The following is a 23,275-nucleotide window of genomic DNA, read 5'->3' as shown; positions in this document are numbered from 1 at the left end:
GGTTTAAACCCAGGGAGAAGTGTGGAATATTTGGGGCACATCTCTACAAGAACGTAAGTGCTTTGGGGACCTCCTACCTAGTCCCAGATGGGCATGAGAGCTCTACATGGCATAGCAACACCAGCAGCAGATAGCAGCCAGAACCCCATATGCACAACGTGGTGTGGAGAGAAATCAAGCCCCCACCTTCACACAAGCATAGCTGTTATCCCACTGATGGAGGCAGATGTGAAAAGCTAAAGACGCCTTTGCTGTTTTAATAACCTGCCTGTTTATTTTTCAATCAGGGAGGCACAAGCTTTTGTAGAGAAGTTTGAAGGAGCTCTGGGAAAAGGGAAGGGCAAAAAGTTGTATGCATATAAGATGATGATGGCAAAGGTAAGTGCTGCAGTGATGTCAAGGAAAGGCTTGATACTCAGTCAGGCATTCAGTACGTTTGTGGGTTTTTAACCTCTGTTTAGCAAAAGAGGCACCAGGAAGTCTGAATAAAAAATCCTGTCTTCATTCAAAACAATATTAGCTGACTTCAAATCTATTGCAGAAAGAACAGGGGGAAATTTACCCCAACCTGAAGGTCACCCATTGTGACCTTCCCTGAAGCAAGGGATGGTTTGCAGGAGCAGGGAAAACCATGGCTTTCTGGTTGCAACCTCCAAAGCCTTGATCTGTGAGACAAGGTACTCCTAACGGGGAGAGAGGCCATGTCAAACTCTTGCAATACCCCATGTACTCCCATAAAATTGCATCTCCAATGATAAGGAGATAACAGGAAGAACGATGGTTGTGTTTTAAGACTGAAGCTGGTAACCAAGTTGCATGTTGTCATGGAGATTATATTGAGAAATGCAAAACAGAGACAGGCTTGAGACGATGAAATCAATGGGAGTTTAGCTGCTAGTCTGATGAGGAAGGATTCAAGTTCCACATTTTATCATATTAGATTTTGTTTTAAATAGAGTTGGTTCTGAACCAACTCTTTCAACCTAGAGCTAGGTCTGAATTTTCTACCCCCATGTAGTATGGTAAGCTCATAGCTCAGCTGCAGCTTTCCAAAAGCCTGGAATGGTTAAAACTCAGATAATGAATGTGAACGCTTGAGGTTGGTGGGCTTTCAGATTGAAGGGTGTTTCTAAAATAGTCCAAAAGAACAGACTCAGACCACAGTTCTTGCTTTGGCCTTTACACCCACTCCCAGCCATGCTACCAAACCCTGACAGTAGAAAGCCCTGCAGAGAAAGCAGCCTCTCCCTTCACACCTCTCTGCTCACTATGATGTTGTCTTGTTTCAGAAATGGGTGAAATTTAAGAGAGACTTTGAAAATTTTAAAACCCAGTGCATACCCTGGGAGATGAAGATAAAGGAAGTGGAGAGTAAGTGGAAGTTGCTCTGTGGTGGCAGTGGGACATTTTGCAAGACAGTTTTGCCTTCATCCTAACAATGTTCCAAGCTCTCTGGTGGTCCCTGATCATCACTCACCCTGGGCATCAGCACCAAACAAGGAGTACGCACCCCAGGCAGCTCCAGGCATCGCTGCCTCCATCAGTTGTGGGGACTGTTGGGAGGGTCATGGACAATACATTGGGGAGACCTGAGGGTAAAGGGGTCCAGGTGTTGCTGAGTACAGTTTAACCCTCCCAAGCTCCTAACCATGAAACGTCTTCTGGTTTAAGGTCACTTTGGCTCCTCAGTCGCTTCCTACTTCATATTCCTACGGTGGATGTATGGAGTAAATCTTGTCCTTTTTGGGTTAATATTTGGACTGGTTATAATTCCAGAGGTAAGTGCTTAATTCTCCTTTCAGTAATATCTTGCCCAGTGCTTGACACAAACATGAGATGGATAACACAAACAAATATCTTATAACAGGCTTTAGAAAAATGAAACATATGAGGACAAAAGACTGATTACAAAGACTTACTGACACAGAAGCAAAAGATGGATTGATATCAGGAGACCTAAAACACTATCAAAGATCCTGCCCATCTAGCAGCTGAAACAGGAGCTCAAAAACCTAATTTAAGACTAGTTTTACATTTTGGCTAAAGTGAGAAACATGACATATCAATCCTAGACACAAGATCTGGTTTGCAAGAGCCACAAGAAATGGATTGTGCTCAGAAAGTAATTAAGAACTCCCATTTTGGGCCCTCTGAGGGGTATGTCCATGGAACAGCAGCCATGGTACAGGAGGAGCCAGCCATGCAGGAGGAGCTCTTGAGGGAATAGACAAAAGATTTCCCAGCACTTTGCCAACTAACATTTGCTTGGGAAATAGCCTTCCAATTCAGATGATTCACAAGCAATAGTTTTATTTTTAGTTTTTCTATTTCTTGCTCTTCTTGGAGAAGGAAAAGGATCTCATAGCCAAATTGATATGATCATTTATTGAAGATTTTTTTAATGTAGCCATTACAACTCTGGCTAAATTACTCAGTGCAGTATTTAAAGGCTGTGCAATCCAAAGACAGTGGCATCTGTTCTGTTCAATGCAGAATTTTATGAAGCAAAACTGCAGAGCAGAGTCTCTCCTGAGGACCATGCTTTTGTTCTCCTTAATGTGCTTGCTCACGCTATCAAAAGGGAAAGCTCAGTTTCCTCCCAGGACAAAGAGACATAACCATTAGCACTGAACAATATAAATGTGTTTTGTTAGGAACTATGCATATGGTAGAAGCCTTCGCCTCTAAAGGATGCATACTGTTACTCATTGCCTACTGAGCTGTTACGATATGGAGAATAGCTGGGCAATAAACATTTAATCATAAATTATTTTGAATGTAATTAGATAGCCCTAAAAAATAAGTGATAGTTATATGCTAGGACCTTTCTAAGCCATGAATGCTAATGAGATATTTTGGTATAAGCACCAGACAGAGTTTGCTTGTAAATATATTAACTTTCCATAGCCCTTGCCATTCTCTGTCTGGACTTCAACAGCTGCTGGACCAGCTGCAAGACCTGCTTTGTATGGTGCCATCAGGACAGGCAGTGCCATTGAAACTGTTCTTTGCATCTTTTTGTCATATGCTTTTTGCCCAAACCTAATTGCCTTCTACCTCACCTTGAGAACATTTTTCAATTCAAGACTATATAATACAAAATATACTGCAAGCTCAACCCAGTGCTTTTGACTCCTCTCAGAGGAGGAGCCCTGCACAAACAGATGAAATTAATCCCTTTATTGCCTTAGACCCATGAAGATCAATCAAAGAACTTCTTGCTAAACTAAGGACATTTCAACTGAAGCTGTTCATTGAAGGATACAGTTCCTCCTTGGCAAAATATTTCCTGTGCAATGGATGTGGCCAGGGAAAGGGAAATCCTCTGGTTATTTGGATGAAATTAATTCTAAATATTTTAAACTACTGCTTTAGTATTAAGAAATAAAATATATATTAAAATCAACAACAACAACAAAAAAAATCAGCCAAAAGCAAACCAAAAGAGACTCATTAAGAAAAAAAAAAGTAAAATCTGTTATTAATGTTCTCCAGGTCCTGATGGGAATGCCGTACGGGAGCATGCCAAGGAAAACTGTACCCCGGGCTGAACAAGCAACAGCTATGGATTTTTCAGTACTTTGGGATTTTGAGGTAAGCATGTGAGTGTTAATCATAAAAGATCAGTTGAATACCTCCTGAAACCCTTCAGAAGTTAGTAGTGCTACAAGGATAAATTTGTTCTAAGATACACCAGCACTTATTTTTTCCAGAAGTTGAAGACACCTGTCTTTTGTTGCAACAATATCTTTGTGGATGCCCAGAGATTTCTGGCCAAAACAGCATGTACACATGCAGACACTTGCATATGGATTTGAACAACTTCCATATACAAAAGTGCTGACTGGCATATATTACACGTGTGTATGTATACACAAAAGCCATTTTGCTTCCAATTAAAAAGGCAGCCAAAGGTAGCCAGAATGAAGGTGAAAGGCTGGAGCTGCTCCAAACCAGGCAGCTAGAAGGTGACTTAAAGCTGTGAACCCCCTTCATGGGCAGGGAGCACCTTGCCAGACCACTGAACTTGCTCATAGCCTCAGAAAGAGGATTGCTCCTCACGTAGGTGCCCTCCCTGTTCCCCTGATGTATTTATATGAGCCTGAAGCAGGAACCAAAATTTATGACTTGCACCCAAAGGGAAAACCCAAGTTTTCAGCCATCTGTTTAGTGCTTGGCTGCAACAACAACTCACCTCCCACCCCAGTTCCTTTGAAGAATTAGGCCAAAGAGATTAAGTGTTTTTACCAGGTAGCCCAAAAAAAAGATGTGTGCAGGGAGTGAAGAGATTCTGCTGTGACTAATACTTTGGGACCTGACTTTCAAAGTTGCTACTACTGGAAATATTTTTTTAATGCTTGTTGGCACTGGCCCACCTGTTACAAGCATGGGATCCAGTCCTTCTGTAATAAACCCCATCGAAATTTCCTTACCTAAAAGAACCCAAACCAAACCAACCAACCAAAAAAAAAAAAAAAAAACCAAAAAAACACAAACCCCCCTCAAAACAACACCCCAAACCCTACTTTGTTATAAGCCATATTATTTAAAATAGTTTATTAAAAAGGCTTCAAATATTGGTGTCCAGGAACCTAGCAGGGCCAGGTTTTCATTCACTCCCCATTTTCTGCTGAGGATCCTTTTAGCTCTTCCTCTCCCAGCCCTTTCACCTACTTGCCACAATCCAAAATTCAGGGGTGAATAATGGACATTTCTAATAGCATTGCACTGAATGAAAAGCTCGTTTGAGTAGTGCACTGTAAAAATACAAGAGGCAGCATTTACACTCATTAATCCAGAAAAAAACCCCAGGCAACATAAAACCCCCAAACAAACAAACAAACAAATCTGAAGGAGTGCTGCTGAACTGCAGCTACTGATTCTATCTGCGAGACCATAAGCTGTAGATATATCAGTAAGGAAAATTGCCTCTGGACAAGTCTGTATCCTTGCATGAAAGGCTGGCTCCTATGACCTGCCAGTCTCCTGCCTTGTTGAGGTATTGATCCTCTGAACCCCTCTGCCATACAGGTCTCCATCCAGTACCCATTCCCTTGCTGCCTGACCTAAGGGAGCAACCATGCAAACTTGAGAGGCCATCTCCAGCTATGGGGCAACAATGTGCACCGATACCTTCTGCAGCCAGGAGATGTCAAATGAAGCCCTTCACAGAGGCTTGCCCTTTGAAAATTAATAGATGCTTATTCCAGCATGCTCCACAGGAGAGGTGCGATGGGGAAATATATCTCAGAGCAGGCATAAAATAAAGAGTCAATACTGTGATCCTGAAAAATACCTTTCAAGAAAGAGGAGCTCAGGAAATGGATGCTTTGGCAGCAAGGAGGTCACACCATGGATTTTTAGAGGAGTATAAAGAAATAAATCTCACTTGGACACCATGTCTCACAAATGGAGTTTAAAGAACATACTGGATGACGTAAGCAGAGAAACTAATTTTTCAGTCCCCAGCATATGATGAATCAAAAAGACAAAGGATTGGAAATTAGAAGCTGAGAAACAAACTTCACTAGCGCCTTCCAGGGGCATTATATTTTACACGGCTTTTTTCACCACACCTCCCTAGCAGACATTATATATGACAGGCTACAGGCCCCAAGCAGATGTTATGTGGTGCGCCAGCCACGGGCTTCCTGTGTTTCCCCCAGTGGCCCAGAAGCGCTGACAGGAAAACATGCAGAGTGGTCCTGTATCTGTGGCACTGCACTTTGTGCAATGCAAACATGTAGCTAGCGCGGCACCCAGGGATACCAAAGATTTTTATTACATTAGGAAAGAAAAACCTAGCACTTTGGGGGAGCTTAATTTAATTAAGTGAAGGTGGCCAAATACTGGAAGAGAGGCATAGAAAGGTTGTGGGATCTCCATCCTTGGAGATTTTCAAAGCTCAGCTGGACACAGCCCTGAGCAACAACACTTAGTTTTGCGATTGTCTCTGCTTTGAGCAGGGGGATTGACTAGATGGCCTACAGAGGTCCCTTCCCATGTAAACCGTTCAATGTCTCTAAACAAGATCCATTACACAACCTCTGATATGAGCTTCAAGTTATGTCTCAATTTTGGTCTTTCCAAAGGCTTGATGAGAGGGGAGATTGCTCAGCTATCATGGCCAGACTGACTAAGTACACTTAACTAATAAGCTAAAAGACAACAAGCAAAAAACAGAGCAGTACAATATGTAATGATACACATCAACTTGGATGAGATACAACAGAAAAATAGGGAGAGATTGCTAATGCCAGTTAGGAGGTCTGCACACTCGTTGAGTACCTAGCAGTTTGTACAGCAAAAAATAGGTCTTGAGACAACAGGGTTGATATTTTCTCTGAGCTCTGCTTTCCACAGGAAAGTAATGCTTTGATTTTACTCTGTAGTTATATTTGCTCTGCAGGTGGCAGCCAGTAAAAGGAACTAAATCTGCAAAGTACTAAGTGTCAGTTGCCTCCTACCTGAAAGGAAAAAATTCCTATCATGGTGGGAAAGCCCTCTGCTACAGCATTTCTATAAGATCCAAGTGTTTGATATTGGCTTAGAGAAGCAGGTGGGCCACAGCCACAAAGAGCAGTAAGGATGTTTTTCTGGGAGGGATGAAGCAGTGATGGATCAAAAATACGTTTTAGTTTTGAGCCACTACCCTCTTACATGCTCTCCCTCATCTTCCCTCTCTTAGGAAGATAACCTCTTAGGAAGATGGCTCTCAAAGGTCACAGGGCACCAAACAGACAAGAATGAGAGAGTAAAAATTTTCCAAGTTGGTTTTCCTTGTTTGAATCTTCAGTTTTCACTAGAAATCTCTTTCCTGCAGAAGAAAAGCTTCACAGCTTACAGAGGATTGCTTTTGCTTTTCCTCCAGGGCTACATCAAATACTCAGCACTCTTTTATGGCTACTACAACAACCAGAGGACAATTGGCTGGTTAAAATACAGGCTGCCAATGGCGTATTTCATGGTTGGGATCAGTGTATTCGGCTACAGCCTGATGGTTGTTATCAGATCGTAAGTAAGCTGACATTGTCCTCTCTGCAAAACCCACCCAGATGTGTCTTGCAGCTGGGTCCTCCTCCATGGGCACGGCTCATGACTTGGTCCAGCCTTACTGGATGGGTGGAAAGGGGGCTGTGTGCCTGCGGTTTTCATGCATTCGGCCTCCCCATCCACCACCCTGGCTATGGTGGGCTGGGCAGACCTGGGCACTCTCCTGCCTCATCCGTGTACTCATGTGCACTATTTTGAACCCGCTCATCTCCTACTCCAGCCATCTTCTTTCTTCTCCTCATCTCTGTACCTCTTTAATCCTTCTTTCAACATTACTACAGGGCCATAAAATAGGTAGATTTTGTACATGAAGGAGGATGTTACTTGCAGTAAATTTCCAAGGTTCGTTTTCCATTCTTTCTTTGCAAAATAAACATTCCTGAAAGCCAGTGTGGGTCACACAGATGGTGCAAGGGCTGTGGAAAAGAGCCAAATGTTACCAGATTGTTTTGATGTGTCCCTAAAACAATCAGTGGAGCTTAAAAGTGGCCACAATCTCTGTGCCCCTTGTGCACTGTCCCCAAGCACCAGTGAGGCTCCCGCAGCATCCTCAGGGCACTGAGGATGCAGCTGAGGCACTTGTCACTGCTGAGATGATCTCTGCAAAGTCCAAAATAAAAAAAAAATAAAACCTCCTATCTCTGCCTGAATGACATGCCATGCAAAGGTCTTCCTTTCTTTGGAAGAAAGAATAAGTCCATGGATCTGTATCACTGCTGAAACATGCCCTATTGGTGTGCAGCAGAAAGAGCCTCTTGAGCCTTTGGCTTGAGTGGGACATGGGGATTTTCTGTACATTTGCCATGAAATTGCAGCATCTGTTGTCTCGCCTTCCTTGAGGGACTGGTGCTAGGAACTCTAGTGGGACTTACAGAAGGATTTCAGGGATCAAATAATAGAGAGGAAACAGCAGAAGCCATATCTGCTCCTACGCTGATTAACAAGAATAATCCTTTTTCTCTCCCTGCATTACTTGCTGCAGGCTCTTTGGCTCCAGCAACGTGCAGCAAGTGAAGTCTCACTAAAACTTTGTGCTGTGGTGGGTGTATTGTACAGCACCAAGGGGGGTTGACTAAATTTAGCTAACTAAAGGTAGCCATAATCATATACTGTATCCTAAGACCTGGAAACACCATAAATAGACTTCCTTCAGGTACTAGCTGGTGGAAGCAATCCTTAACCTTTTTAATCACCCAGACTAGTTTTTTTCCATATTACTGTTTTTAATACAAGACCTGCATAACCCTGAAGACACCATTTGACAGTTGAGTTCACTTTAAACCTGAAGTCTCATGGCACATATTAGTCACTCCAAAACCCCAAGAATGGTCATCCCACTCCATCTTATCCACCAGTAATCCACTGGTGCTGTTCTGCAAAGCTGAAGGAGACATAGTGGCTCTGTGAAACACTGTCTGACCTTGTCACTGCACACATCCTTATGCAGGATGGCACGCAATGCCAATGAAAGTACAGCAGATGGGGATGATGACAACTTCGTTTTCAGCTGGAAAATGTTCACCAGCTGGGACTATCTCATTGGCAATGCAGAGACAGCAGACAACAAGTTTGCATCCATCACCACCAGTTTCAAGGTAAACCTAATCAGCATTTCCTCATCTGCTTCTGGGGATGGTCCCAGTGCCTGCCATGGCAGAGGTTTAAGGGGAAATCTGAGTACCTGCACAGCATCTCTCCATATGAACAGGTTATGGTGCTGATCCATGGCAGCTCCAGCTTCTGTGCCCTTGTCCCCCTAACTCTCTTCTTTAGGATATTTAAAAAAATTGTGTTACTTTAGAGTGCAGTTCCCCCACCAAGTTCCCTTGGAACATGTCAGGCTATTTGCCATTTGATATCTTTCAGTCCGACCAGGATGCCTGTATGAAGCTTAGCTTGAATTGAACACAAACTATCAAGTTGAATATAGCCAAAATAGCATGGGATTGCATTTCATAGGGTGAGAAAACATCTGATGTCGCCTTATGCTTGGTGTTGCAAGATATTCATTCCAATTCTTTGAGTACCCCTGTTTTTTCAGGAGTCTATTGTAGATGAACAAGAAAGCAACAAGGATGAGAATATCCACCTGAGAAGGTTCCTGCGGGTTTTGGCCAATGTCCTCATCATATGCTGCTTGTGTGGGAGTGGCTACCTCATTTATTTTGTGGTGAAACGCTCCCAGACATTTTCCAAAATGCAAAACGCGGGATGGTATGAAAGAAATGAGGTAAGGAAACTTTGCTTCCAGTTTTCTGCTTAGATAATTTACCTTGGACATCAGCATAATTGTTGCAACAGCTTGAGGTCAGCATCCAAGGCAGAGAGATTCGCTACCAGAGTTCACTAGTTCCCTTCAGTACCTTTGCACTTGTTGTAGCTGGGAAGCACGTTGGTCTCACTGAAAGTTTCTAGGACAAATTAACACCTCCTGCAGAGAGGGGAAAATAGTCTTACAGTAAATCACAATAAGAATCAATGGCTCTTTGGCACTTACAACACCGACCACCACCTTAAGAATCAAATTGCATGTTAATGCTTACAAAGTGTTGTACTAGAAAGCTCTCTGGGTGTTAGCAATGTCCATAATCAGACATAACTCTAATCCTTATCATCCACCTTGAATTATGGGAATAAGATTTTAGAATCTGAAGAAAAATTGCAGTAGTCAAAATTTTTCTGTGTCTGATTTTGGAATGAAAAGTTCAAACGTTCAAGCTCTTCACACACACAAAAATGTCAACCTATGGAAAGCTTTAATTTCAACATATACTACATTATCATGTATTTATATATCAAAGCCAAATTAAATCCAAAGCCGTGCATTTTCACAATTCCCATGGAAAACTTTAGCAAGACAGCACCTGCTCCCAAAATGCTTTGATTTATTAGGGTGAACTTTTCTGGTGATAACCTGATGACTTTCTGGTGACAACCTGAGTTCTAAAAAAATAGTGTTCTGGGTACTATTTCTTGTCCTGAAAAGAGAAGCACAAAGAAGAGACCTGTGAGTCAGAGACTGACTGCACCTGTACCAACAAAGCTCTCTACAGGCCAATGGACACCGTAGGGCTGTAAAAAAACACAGAGCCTGTAAGTCACACCTGAGCTAACCCTGACTAGCCAATGACATCACTGACCACAGTACAACTTATTATCTCACATGATAAAGAGGAAAAAAGATGCCACTAGGACATGTTTTCCCGAGCTGCAAAACTGAGTCCTTGATGTGCTTCCATTCAAATCTGTAAATACAGATTTGCAAAAGCAAAGGTGCTGAACGTGGAAAATAAACATTAGCATCAATTAATTATCTTTAGGCACACGGGCCAGTCTTGCGCTTCCTCCAAAACTAAAATAAGAACCTCGGAGCTGATGCAAGCCGTACTACAAGGTACTTGAGGAACCTAAATATTCATGAGTCTGGACTGACAGGGAACAAATCCTTCAGAGCTTTGAGATAACAGCAAAAGTGCTCCTGCAAGAGCAAGTTGTGCAACCCAGCCCTGAAGTCTGACGCTGTGCTGCCTGCACACTAAGCAAAGCCAGAAACTGAGTTTGCTTTGATTCCCTCCCCTTCATAAATCCTTCAAAAATATCCAACCAGTTGCCGGCAGCCCCCGCTCTGGTTGAAGTAAGATAGTCACTGTTGTTACTACTAGCAGTTATCTCGTTTTCCTCATGTGGCAGGTTGAAATTGTGATGTCCTTGCTGGGCATGTTTTGCCCTCCACTGTTTGAAACCATCGCTGCACTAGAAAATTACCATCCCCGCATTGGGCTGAAATGGCAGCTGGGGAGGATCTTTGCGCTCTTCCTTGGGAACCTCTACACGTTTTTGTTGGCCTTGATGGATGATGTCAACGAAAAAGTAAGAACTGAGCCAAAAAGCCATGTCCACTAGCATTTTCCAGAGTCGAGGGTGAGCGCACCTTGTCCCCACAGCCTGCAGGCACAATCACCCCCTTTGCAGCAGGTGCTTCCTCTGTCCCCAGTCCTCGTGAGCATTGTCTGCAGTGCCCCGAGGAGACTCACCAAGCAGAGTCTCCAGCTTCTCTTTACAGCCCTGAAAAAAGCATGGTTATTGTCTCCTATAATCACAGCATGTTAGGGTAATTCGATTTTTTTCTCCATCAGACACTGTGTGCAATTTCTATTAACGCAGACCCCAAGGATATAGTTTATAATCCTCTTTCCCTGCCTCCCCTCTTTAACATTATCCTGGTAGTGTGTTGTGGGCAGATAACTGCAGGAAAGGATAAACGTCTAACTGATCCACAGAAAAAATTACCCTATTTTAAGCTGAGAAGAATTAGAGGAATTTGAGGTGTTTTGCTCTGCCCTGAAAAATTATGAGGAATGTGAGGAAGGAGGACTGGATAGAGGCTCCCTCTGCACACAGTAGTTTTGAAAGAGGTCTGACTCCTCCATTTGTGGGGAGCAGGTTGCTTGCTCCCCAAAACTCATGGAGTCTCAACCTGCTCTCGGTGTGGAAGGGCTGCTGCTCCCCTGCTCCTGGCCAAGGGAAGCAGTTTCTGTGCTATAGCCAGATTATAAAATCTGTTGTAAGCAGTGCCTTATATGATGGGTGGTAACTGGTAAGGGGGAGCCCAACGCCTTGGATTTCTCCAAACATATCCACTCAGACCTCTATTCTGTGATGTTTTTAGCCATGGGGGTCTCTTTGTTGCAGCTGGCAGAAGAGGACGTGGTAAAGAACATCACGTACTGGACACTGCTTGGCCACCACAACTTGTCTGTGGGGAATGACAGCACTGCTACACCACCTCCCCTTGACCCTGCAGATGTGCCCAGGGGACCCTGCTGGGAGACAACTGTTGGCATCGTAAGAAATTTGTTATGTAGCAAGTCTCTGTGTTGGTTTGGGGTGATTCATTTTTTTGTTTTTTTCTTGTTGATGTCTTTAGCATTTCCAGGCTTGAAGTTTTCCTCACAAATGACACATCTTTTGCCTACTCTCATATAGCAGCACCAAGGCAATGCAAGTTCTTGGCCATGGTTCTCAAGCCTCGGTAGTGAAATCCTCAGCTGAAGCAACCAGGGCAGACACAGCTCTACAGCACTTGCCAGGAGGAGCATAAAAGGCTGGGTAGTCTGCAGCCATGCCTGCATCATGTTCTTGTTCAGATAATGATTGTGCCTTTAAAGCAAACTGCTCTTCTCCATCTATTTCTACACTTCCTTCACATTGCAGAGAGGCTTTGGTGCAGGAGCAAAACCCAGCCAGAGGACATGCCTCAAGGGAACTCCTGACATGTCCCAACCCATAACACGCGGTGAGGCCATGGAATGAAAACAAAGTTAGGCAAAAGTAACCCCCTTGAAAGGCATGCAGGGTGGCCTTCAAGTCCTCAATTTCACCACCCTGCATTTACCTTGCACCAAGAAGTTCAGCAGCCACACTATGCACAGCTTAAACAGTAAAAGCAATTGTTTATTGGCTGACACAGTTAGGGCTTGCCAAGCTACAAGGCTATGCATTCCTGTGCACACACGGCGGGTCTTCACTAGCTGAGTGGTTTTCAGTCGAGTGGGAGAAGACCCACCACCATCACTCCTCAGAAAGGGCTGATCCTCAGTGCGACTGAGCTGTTTTTTTCCTCCCCAGACTTTTAAACCTTTTCTTGTGTCTTTCCTTTAGAATCCATGGGATACCTGTTATCTCCATCTGACAATTACTTCCACCTGCAATTTTACCTTTTTTGTCTTGCACATCTCCCTTGTCTACACTTACTCATAGCTCTTGTTTACAACTGAGCATTTTCCTCAGGAGTCCATGTGAAGGTCGAGGAGCTGAGCCATACCAGAGCGATGCACAATCAAAATTACTCTTGGTGTATGTGTATTTTACACCAGCATTATTGCTGGCATTAACATTCTGCTCCAATTTTATGAGCTGCCACAGCATACAAGCACAGTCAATAATGCCAGCAGCAGCTATCAGGTCTAACAGCTGTAATGGAGCTCGTAGTTCCCAAGCACAAAGGTAAAGCTTAGGCACTGCCGAGTGTTTGAGAACAGGCAGGGAGTTTGCTCGTGCTATGCTTTTCTGAAGGTAACTGTCATATAAAGACAAACGGTGTAATAAAAAAATACAGTCCTGAATCTGCTACTGAAATTATAAGACATAAATGTTTTTTTCCTTCTTTTAAATTTCAGGAGTTTGTGAGGCTCACTGTGTCCGATATCCTGGTGACCTTCATAACCATTCTGGTGGGAGATTTCATCCGAGCTTGCTTTGTGAGATTTGTGAATTACTGTTGGTGCTGGGACCTAGAGGCTGGATTTGTAAGTCAGCATCTTACAGCTGAGAAGATATAAGTAATTTAGGGCCATTTGGTCAAATGCTACAAATGAATTTGTTCTGAATGCTTCTAGTGGCCCTCTGGTTTTGTCTGATAATTTCATTGGTGTAGATAGTATCTGCATCACTTTTCTGGATCAATCAGTTCCATCCTCACCTAAGGACTTTAAAACATGAAGCTGAGTTAAAAAAAATAATCTGTTATTCATTCCATTGTTATAACTCCAAACCTTTGGGCCCTTCTATACCTCTTCTCAAAGCCCCAGAACTTCCTGTTCATTGTCCACCCTGCAGGCAGTAACCTGCTTTACTCACAGCACCATCTTCTGATCGATGCTGGAAGCTGGTGTTACTTCTGCTGCAGTGAGGGAAGCAGCATTTCCTTGCCCTCTCATGTACGTGTAACTCACAACAGCATTGGACTCTTTGGTATTCCTAAAGGCTACATTACCAAAGCAGCCAGTATTGCAGCTGCACAAAACACAGAAGAAAGTAATGGAGGGGTGGAGGGAAGTCCATTGTTTCATGTAAGAGGAGACAAAACCAGATGGATTCAGAGAGAGATGGAAGTACCTTGCAAGATTACGAGTAGATCAGTGCACCCACTCCCTAGCTATCCTACTGGGAGTGGTCTGGAAAACCTGTTCTGGACCTGCTACTATTAGCACCCACATCAGATAGTTACAACACTGCTTTATATGGAGCAACCTAGCACCTAGCACAGAGTAAAATGTCACCAAATACCCATCAGGTCATATGTTCCCTCATTTCTGTCCCTTTGCCTATATTTCTGTTCTTCAGCAGCTTGGACCTGGGTACATGGATATATCCAGCATAGCATTTGCCCTCCAGCTCATCATTATCACCATCTAAACATTCAGTACTTTACCACAGTGGAATTGTAAGTCCATAACCAGACACACCAGCTGGAGTTTAAACCTAGTCCCCTGCCTTGGCTCCTTTGCTTGCAGCTGGCATTATATTAGCAGGGAGAGATAAACACAGAGCAGCTCTAAGCACCTCCATATATCTTTCCAATTTTGAGCAAGCCAAGAGAGAAGCAGCAGCCCACAGCACAGTAGCTCCAATTCTGCCTTCGCCACAGTGCTGCTGGTCATTCAAGCAGTATGCACACAGCGGGAGCTCTCCCAGGAATCCCTTCTTACCAGCTTTAAATAAGCATCATATACCCAGCAGAAAACAAAAGCAGGTACCTGTAGCAACAACACATTTTCCTTTCTTTTCCCATACAGCCGTCCTATGCAGAGTTTGACATTAGCGGCAATGTTTTGGGTTTGGTTTTCAACCAGGGAATGATTTGGTAAGATACTTTTTTTTTCCTTTCTTATTTGGAAAACCAGTCAGTGGAGTTAGAAAGCCAACTAGATAAACCTTTGGGTTCTGGTTTTTCTGATTGTTTGGCTTTCTGTGCTTGACTATAGAAGTGAAAATTTAAAAATGCCAGCTTACTTATCCAAGAGGACTAGGTCCATGTGCTGGGGGTAGACTTTAGAAAGGGTTTGGGGGGAATCACGAGGTTACACATCACTGGAAGGGTGGGCATAGAGCCAGCTAGATCAAACTGGGCAGGAGGGGCATGTCACAGAACTGCCCCAAGGGAGGGTAAATGGGAGCTGCTTTGCCCTATTGTGGCAGCACCAGAGGCAACAGGCAACAGGAAAGAGCACCCTCACCTACTCTGAGAGGAAAGTTCATTTTGCCATGGACTGATAATTTCTTCCTGTTACAACACTACAACATCTCTGCACATTTAAGAGAGTCTCTCTGTACAGGTTAGATGCACCTGACATTTTCCAAGCTGTCTCAGAGCCATTTTTGTCACAAACTGAAAATCCTTCGCAACCACTAAGAGACTAAGTCCTCGCTGGTCCTCAATGCATGGGACCATACCCTAATAAGGATGCAGGTGGCTTCTCCTCTGGGAGCACGGGGTAGCATAAAGCCCACTCAGACTTCATTTGTGGGCACACTTGCCACCACATGAACAGTTGTTTTCTTGCTTTTGAAAACAGAAAACCTTCCAGCCTGTCAAAAAACAGCACCTGTCCCTCTCTTTTCCTTTTCAGGATGGGATCCTTTTACGCACCAGGGCTCGTGGGTATAAACGTGCTGCGCTTATTAACCTCCATGTATTTTCAGTGCTGGGCTGTTATGACTAGCAATGTCCCTCACGAAAGAGTCTTCAAAGCATCCAAGTCTAATAATTTTTACATGGGACTGCTGCTGTTGATCCTATTCCTCAGCCTCCTGCCTGTGGCTTACACCATCATGTCCCTGCCTCCCTCCTTTGACTGTGGACCATTCAGGTACTAGCAAAACACCAAAAAGGACATTTTTTGCTCTGGGACATGGGATTATTTTTGTGAAGTTAGAAGACCTGGACTCCAACAGAGGTGGTGAAATGCCTCCTTTCTCCATCAGCTTAAATCCTTAGCAATGTGAGGCAAAGGGTCATGTCCAGCTATGGGGTATAAACAGTCAGCTGGGAGCACTGAACCTCCTCCTGTCTGCTATTTTCCTTTGCTACATGATTCCCGGTGTTTCCCCAACACACAACAATGAAAGCACCAGAGGACAGCAAGGTGCAGCCCCCAGAAAAGAAAAAAAATATTAGGAGCATCCCTAAGGCTCTCTGGAACATTGTGGGAGCAAAATGAGTCCAAACACTCCTTCATAAAGAGAAGAACTCCCACAGCATGAGATTTTGTGTGTTGACTTTAGCTGGAAAATAGCAGGAAAAGGATAGGGGTGGCCTGAAGATTTGCAGCTTTAAAAAAAAAAAAATGTAGGTTGTTTTTTTTTTAATTAAGACAGAATCAGCACTGCATAGAGCATTCAGTGGACTGGATTAACATGCCAATAAAGTCTAATTTGATTGAATAATGCCATTTCCTGGGCCTGCTGGATCTGACTCAGCAAGGAGCCAGCTTGGAATAAACTGTTCTTGTAGATGCAGTGTTTTAGGTTATCTGCTTGCTAACAGAGAACGACAACAGAAAGCTGAAAGACTCGGGGGAAAAGGCAAGAGACCAAAATACCCTTAGTTCTATAACAAGGACAGGTGTCAACGAGTAATGTCAGAAGATCTGACAAGAAACTTGTTGCAGGCATGCTATCATTTGGAGATGACTAATCTGCAATGTGAAAGAGCTATTTCAATTCCCAATCAACCCTTCAAAAGCCACTCAGCCTGATTCAGACCCTGGCACACCACTCAGCTCGACTGAAAGCTCAGCTCTCCGGAGCGTCTGGCAGTTGATGAAGTTGGGATACTGTTTAGCCAAGTTTGCCTTTATTGACTCTCATCACCAGAACAGAGTTCAACACCCTCCTCCGTGGAATCCTGCAAGCTCCCAAGAGGCAACAAGCCCTAAATAGGAGGAATAGTACTGATAGAGTTGAATTCCCAGAGCCAGAGATGCTGGGGAGAGAAGAAGGTCGATTGCATAATCCAGCCTTCTACAGATTTGTTCTCCTTTCATACAGAATACTCTCATCTGCTTTATCAATCCGGTTAGAAATTACTCTTTCAGTGAGTTTCCTATTAAGCAATAATCACAGCTTGCTATTTTTGTCATTACTTAGCAGCTCTTCAAGTTGGCTCATTATTTCAGAAAGCAGGAATTTGCATATGGAAAGTCATGAAAAGGCCATATTTAACAAGATATTGATCAGAAATGTATAGTTACTGCAGTCTGTAGTTTTTATATATTTCAGGAGGGTAAACAGTCAGAACTCACAAAGGAAATAAATGAGCAAGTTGGCCTAGCAAGGTTTGTTCTTATAATCAGTGGAGGAAGGGAGGGAATGAATGGACCAACAGATAATCTAAAATAAGGCATTTTAAAATCCTTGGTGGCTTGAGCTGATGCTCACTGAAAGAGGGATAAAGCATGTTACTTAGCATCATTAGACTGAATGGCTTTCTACAGGAAATATCTACACTCCTTAACTGGTTGTTTGTCTTTGCAGTGGGAAAAAAAGAATGTATGACGTCATTCAAGAGACCATAGAGCTTGATTTCCCACTTTTTGTTGCCAAGATCTTCAGCTATGTGGCAAATCCAGGACTGATCATACCTGCAATTCTGCTCATGGTGTAAGTTTTCCTTGCAATATTACATGTCTGGGTTGGGGAAGAAGGTTAAAAACCAAAAATTCTGGGATATTAGTGAGGTCTAAATACACTTTCTGCTGAGATAACAGTACAGATTGGGGCAGACACATGCTCTCTACCCCCCTCACCTTTGCCAAACCCAATTTCCCCAAATTTAATTACATGACCCAATTAAACACAACTTTGTAGATGAAACACATTGCTGACAGAGGCCCTGTAGATATCAAAGCTGTCACAGCTTCCATATGAAATATTTTCTGTAGCCAGCAGGAAATAAATGGACAGTCTCAGCCTGGTGCTTTCTGGAGAAGCAATTTCTGTCACAGCTGGTGGTATTTAGAGCACAGCCATGACAGGGCATTCAAAAATTACATGTTCCAAAATGGGAAGAATTGTCAGTTTTGTTGGTGTTTTTAGGAGTTTTAATTTTTCAATTTCCAAATAATACCTCTGGAATTTGTTTCAGTGCCATTTGATCATTTCAGCTTTGAAATCACTCTTAAACCCATAGCACCTTCAGCAGTACTAGGATCAGGGCAGTTCTTTCTTTTGTTTTAAAGATATTTTTGCCATTATTATCGAAGTTTCCAATAACTAACAAAGTAAGTAGGAGAGTTGTGGTCAGATTCTATAGGCAGACTTTAGACTAACCAATGTGAGAAAGAGACAGAACTGGGGTGCCTATTACATACAGAGCTTGCCTGCTCGACTCTTCCTGGGTCATCCACACACATTGGAGGTAGGCCTCTGGGCTGATCCAGTACAGCTTTCCTTGAGCACAGAGATGCTTCATTCTGAATAGTTACACCGAAGGTAATGCAATTAAATTAAATCAAATACAAGTTCCCATTGTTACAAAGTTTCTTACAGAAACAACCTGAGAAAAATCCCAATTAAACTTAAAATGACATGTCACCCCCTCTACCTGACTCAAGCTACTTACTCATTTTAACCTAAAAAGGATGATCATATACTGTGCAGACAGATCCTACACTTAGAAGAATCAGATCAGATACGTGCAGGAGACAAAAAGTCTCACATGGCATCCCTATTACGACCAAGCATATTATTGAGTTATAAACTCTGTTCCTGTGGGCTTCACAGTAGCACTGGCAGATGCTATTGCAAACATGAGATGAAGACTGCAGAACTAACACTTCCCAAATGGACTACCTTTACAAAAGGGCTGTAGGCCAGATTTCTGAGGCTTTGAGGCAACCCTCAAAAAAGCTGATGGGAGAACAGTAATACCTTTGAAAATAATGGGTTTTTTTCAGTTACAATCTTCTGCCCTTTCCTCCACTGACAGCTGGGACAAGGAACAGCACAAATCCAGTTTATTTGTTGATGAGACACTTTTTATCACCTCTTCCCATTCTTGGCTATTCCCACACCACGGCCTTACCATCAGTCCATTTCTCCTTGAGACACCATTTTGTCTCTGCCCTGATTCCTCTCTGAAAACTGAGGGATACTTTATGTCCACACTACCTAAAACATTCTCCTTTCCCACTCAGATAAACTGCCTGTGTGACCTTTGAGGATATTATATATTTTTGATTTCCAGCCATTCAGCTCTGAAGAGGGTCATAGCTCTAAAAAAGTGTTTTCCGCCATGGTGCCTGGGCAAGTCAGACCTACAGCCCCTTGGCAGTAGCTCTCACATGCCCCAAGACCATTGGGTGTCTTGCAGAAGTACTGCTTTTTATCTGCATGCACACTTTGTCTGGTATAATCCCAGATGAAATCATAGCTACCATATAAGATTGTTTCCTAAGGCTTCAGTCCTTTTCTGTTCTCCTTTTCAGTCAAGTCCCCAGTTTCCTGCCTTGTCTCTGAAAATCTTCAACTTCCCCTCTGCTTCTGCTGTGCTGCTGACAGGTAGACAGGGCCAGGCTGGAGCTTGTCCTTACGCTTCCCCATCTAGCTTCCCAAAGGATTGAAACCAGGGAAATGCAAAAGCTTCATTTAGTCCCAATGGGCAGAGAACCACTCTCAAAGCAGCAGGCAAGGCAACCTACAATCCAGCCTAAGTAAAAATAGCCTCTGCAATAGTGACATGTGGATTGTAAATGGACAGTCTGTGGATTTTGATTGCAGACACTGAAAAAACGTCTTTTCCACTTCTGTGGACTGAATTAAGTAATTTTCTCTAGCCATGATAACCCCTTCTCTTTTTTCCAAGTCCAATCCAAAATGCATCTTCTATCTATTTCTGTTCTTAGCTCCTGGTCTCAAACAATGATGGTCCAGTGAATAACATGGGTGTCAAACTTACTGTCGTGCTTCTAACTGCCTAAGGACAAGGGAAATAGGAAATAAAGAGAAATAAGAAGCAGAGATATTGTACACACAGGCACATAGCCTAATTCCACTCAGGTTGAAAGCAGGATTTCAAGCCATGGCCTGCAGAGCTTCCTGGCAGAAGCTAGAAGCACCTTACTGCATCAAGAAGAGGGAAAAATTAAAATTCCTGTGCAGACTAGAAAAGTACAGTGACCCACACCCCGATCTGGGGAAGCAGTAAATCAGAGAAGAGAGGAGTCAGGGTGTCATAGTTTAAGCCCATATGGAAATTAAGCACCACACAGTCACTTGCTCAATCCCCTCTCTCTCCACCCCACAGTGGAATGGGGAGAGGAATCAAAGTAAAACTTGTAAGTTGAGATAAGAACTTAGTGAAAACGAAGTAAAATATAGTAATAATGGTAAATTATAATAATAATGATAATAAAAAGGAAAAAACAAGTAATGCACAATACAATTGCTCACCACCTGCTGACTGATGCCAGACCCCCATTCTGGGTAACTACCCTCAGTTTATGTTCTAGGCATGGTGTTCTCTGGTTTGCAATACCCCCTTGGCCAGTTTGGGTCACCTGGTTATGCTCCCTATCAGTTTCTTTTGCATACCTTCTCACTGGCAGAGCATGAGAATTAAAAAAAAAAACCACCAACAACAAAAAAACACCCCCAAACAACAACAAAAAAACCCAAACAAAAAAAAGAAACCAAAAAACCAAACTCCTTGACTTAGGATAAACATGACTCAGTAAAACCTAAAACATCAGTGTGTTATCAATGCTGTTATTCTAAATCCAAAACACATCACTGTAAGAAATTAATTAACTCTCTCCCAGCTGATAGAGTTAGCAGCTCAAACATGAGGGTGCATCTGCAGGCCCATTTTAGAGGGAAGTAGACCTAAAGAACCCCATTGAAAGTGGATAAACTCCATTTGCTAATGCTTACTCCATTCCTCAGCAAAGTTTACAGTTGCTCATGTTGCAGCTTACAGTCAGACCAAGATCTGGCTTTGCTCTGCCTTTTTTGGGAGCCAGCACTAGCAGTGCAAATCAGAAATTCAGCAATAAATCCAGCACACCTGTAGGACCTGTCCAGGATATTGGTGTACACCTTGGAGGATCACACAGACTGCCTCCTCATTGCTTGGACAACCCAATCCAAACATGCCTGACTCCTGCAGATTTGGACTGCACCAAAGGCATGCCCATCAAATCACCTTTCTGTGGCACTGTCCCTTTCCCCTCTCCCTTTCAAGATCCCTTCAGGGCAGTTCAATCCTGAACAAGCACAACCTCCCTTAAGCAATAAACCAACGACAGAGGAAACTCAGGCTTAGCCTGGAGGCACAGTGGGCTTATATCTCACAGTGGTTTGGGAGAGGGACCCGGTGAGCTCATGCCCTTCCCATCAATGCAGGAGTCTTCAGGGGAAAAAGCCCTGGTGGTTGGAGGCAATACTGGACACTAATGCAAAGGGTGAGAAAGGGCCGGAAAGAGACTGGAAATGGATTTTCTCAGTTACTCAGTGAACCTGAGAAACCAGCTCAGAAACACAGTACATGGCATCCCAGATGGCTTTGAACAGCCAGCTCTAGTTATCTTTATGAAAACAAGGGTGCTCCAGGCACTTACATCCTGGCTGGTCACAACAAAAAATGGCAGGGCAGCCGCAAAACCCTGATTAAAAAGTAATATTTTCTAGGCAATGAGCTTAATAACACAGAAGAAATAAAACTACCACATCTTTACAGAAGAACAAAAAAAAACAATTTTCAAGAGGACAGAGAGCCCAGTTCACCAAGACTGAGTTTTGAGGTAATGCTAGGCAAAAGGAAGCAAATGTGTTTCCTCTAGACAGACCCCTGTAAAAAGACTCAAGAAAGGTCATCCTAAGTACCCCTTCCTGATCTCCCACCTGGAAACTAATATGCCAGTACATGATGTCTTGCTGGGCTTAGAGACATGCACTCTGTTGATGAAATCCTGGAGTCTGGTTTGAGGATGCTGAATCAGGGCTGAAGCCATACAATCAGGTTATGAATTGTCAGGAAACCTTTTTTTCCCTACCTTTTTTTTTTTTCCCCACCTTTTTTTTTTCCCCTTTTATATTAGAATTTTCTACTTTATTTTAAAAAAATACCAGCTATAGTGGTGAACTGAACGGCTGGTACTTTTCCTGGGAATGGCTTGAGCCACCGAGCACATGATTTTTATAATTTAGAAAAATAAAAGCACTCTAAAAAAAATCATGGAGACATTTTTTACTACCAAAATATTACTTGCTGGTGTCAGAGGTGGTGAGACAGACACAGACACTTAGGCATGTTTTAAAACACAAGCCTCCCTGCATGCCAAAGACTGGCAGCCAGCATGAGCTCTCCCACCCCGCTTGCCTTTCAGCTCCCTCCAGCTTGGCTTGGTTTTCCCCTGGTTTTGGCATGTCCTTTTTGGAGAAGAAGGGATTGAAACAAAAGCCAGTGGCTCTGCTCCAACCTGGCTTTTGCTTGCCCTCGATTCCTGTCTTTGCTCATTCTCAAGGGTCCCTTCTGGGGATACAGGATGCAACTGGTTCTGGCAAAGGGGGAAGGAGGACTGTTCCTTGAGCACTGCTTTTCAGGAGAGGCTTCAGGCCCTGTTCTGCCACTATTTCCTGAGTTTCCTACTTTTTTCCTAAGGTCTCTGTGTTACCTGGTGCCTGTTCAATTTCAAGGCTGGTGCCTGGTTTCACCAGGACTGCTGGAAAGGAAGTGAAGGGAGACCATGGTTATCCAAGGTGGAGGCAGGAGGGTAGGGTTGTCATTTTTCTTCTGTTTGAGCAGAACTGAGCTACTGGATGGGCTCAGCGCATCTCAGTTGACCATGCCCCAAGGCAGCCTGAATTTTTCCTAAGCCTTGAGCCTCTAAAAGCAGTTTGGAGATAGCTGGTGGGAAAACTAGGTATTAGAAGGTAAGCAAAAAATTAAATGTTCCCTCCTGGTGAAACTTTCTCTCTCCCCTGATCCTGTCACTACAGTAACATGTTTCTTTTTCTAGCCTTGCCATCTATTACCTAAATTCCGTGTCTGAAGCGTATCAGCGCGCCAATGCAGAGCTGAAGAAGAAAATGCAAATGGTAAGTATTGATCTGGCAAAGTCATCCTTGAAATACATCTTTCAATTCTGATGTGTAACATATACTTTTAAATTACTCTTCACTTCTGAATACATTGGTGACAGAAGAAAAAGACATATTTTATGCTTGTTCAGTCCCCTCTGATGCCATTTAATGGCTAACTGCAAAGAATGGTCACATCCCATAATAGGCTGCTATTTCATACATCAAAACTACAGTTCATTTTCCCGTAAACTGCGCTTTCCACCTACAAAAATAAGTTACTTCGAAATTTGAGCAATGCTTTGGTGCCTGAGATTTCCCAGGGATAATGATAAGCCTATCAAAACTACAGCCAGATTTT

The 23,275-nt window shown here is 43.2% G+C and overlaps 1 protein-coding gene across 1 annotated transcript in view; it reads left to right on the top strand.

Moving 5' to 3' along the window:
* TMC2 (transmembrane channel like 2) overlaps positions 1-23,275 on the top strand; it is a 31,992-nt gene that overhangs the window by 5,454 nt on the left and 3,263 nt on the right. The window contains exons 5-18 of the mRNA XM_017837221.1: positions 288-378; positions 1,290-1,371; positions 1,672-1,778; positions 3,496-3,594; positions 6,872-7,014; positions 8,501-8,648; positions 9,095-9,283; positions 10,744-10,923; positions 11,746-11,898; positions 13,233-13,361; positions 14,631-14,698; positions 15,465-15,704; positions 17,371-17,496; positions 22,854-22,932. Coding sequence (XP_017692710.1) covers positions 288-378; positions 1,290-1,371; positions 1,672-1,778; positions 3,496-3,594; positions 6,872-7,014; positions 8,501-8,648; positions 9,095-9,283; positions 10,744-10,923; positions 11,746-11,898; positions 13,233-13,361; positions 14,631-14,698; positions 15,465-15,704; positions 17,371-17,496; positions 22,854-22,932 — 1,834 coding nt within the window. The remainder of the gene's footprint in view (positions 1-287; positions 379-1,289; positions 1,372-1,671; positions 1,779-3,495; positions 3,595-6,871; positions 7,015-8,500; positions 8,649-9,094; positions 9,284-10,743; positions 10,924-11,745; positions 11,899-13,232; positions 13,362-14,630; positions 14,699-15,464; positions 15,705-17,370; positions 17,497-22,853; positions 22,933-23,275) is intronic.

Source organism: Lepidothrix coronata, unplaced genomic scaffold (genome assembly GCF_001604755.1).
Source record: "Lepidothrix coronata isolate B3197 unplaced genomic scaffold, Lepidothrix_coronata-1.0 Scaffold297, whole genome shotgun sequence".
Taxonomy (NCBI): domain Eukaryota; kingdom Metazoa; phylum Chordata; class Aves; order Passeriformes; family Pipridae; genus Lepidothrix; species Lepidothrix coronata.
This window is presented reverse-complemented; position numbering and strand designations above follow the sequence as displayed.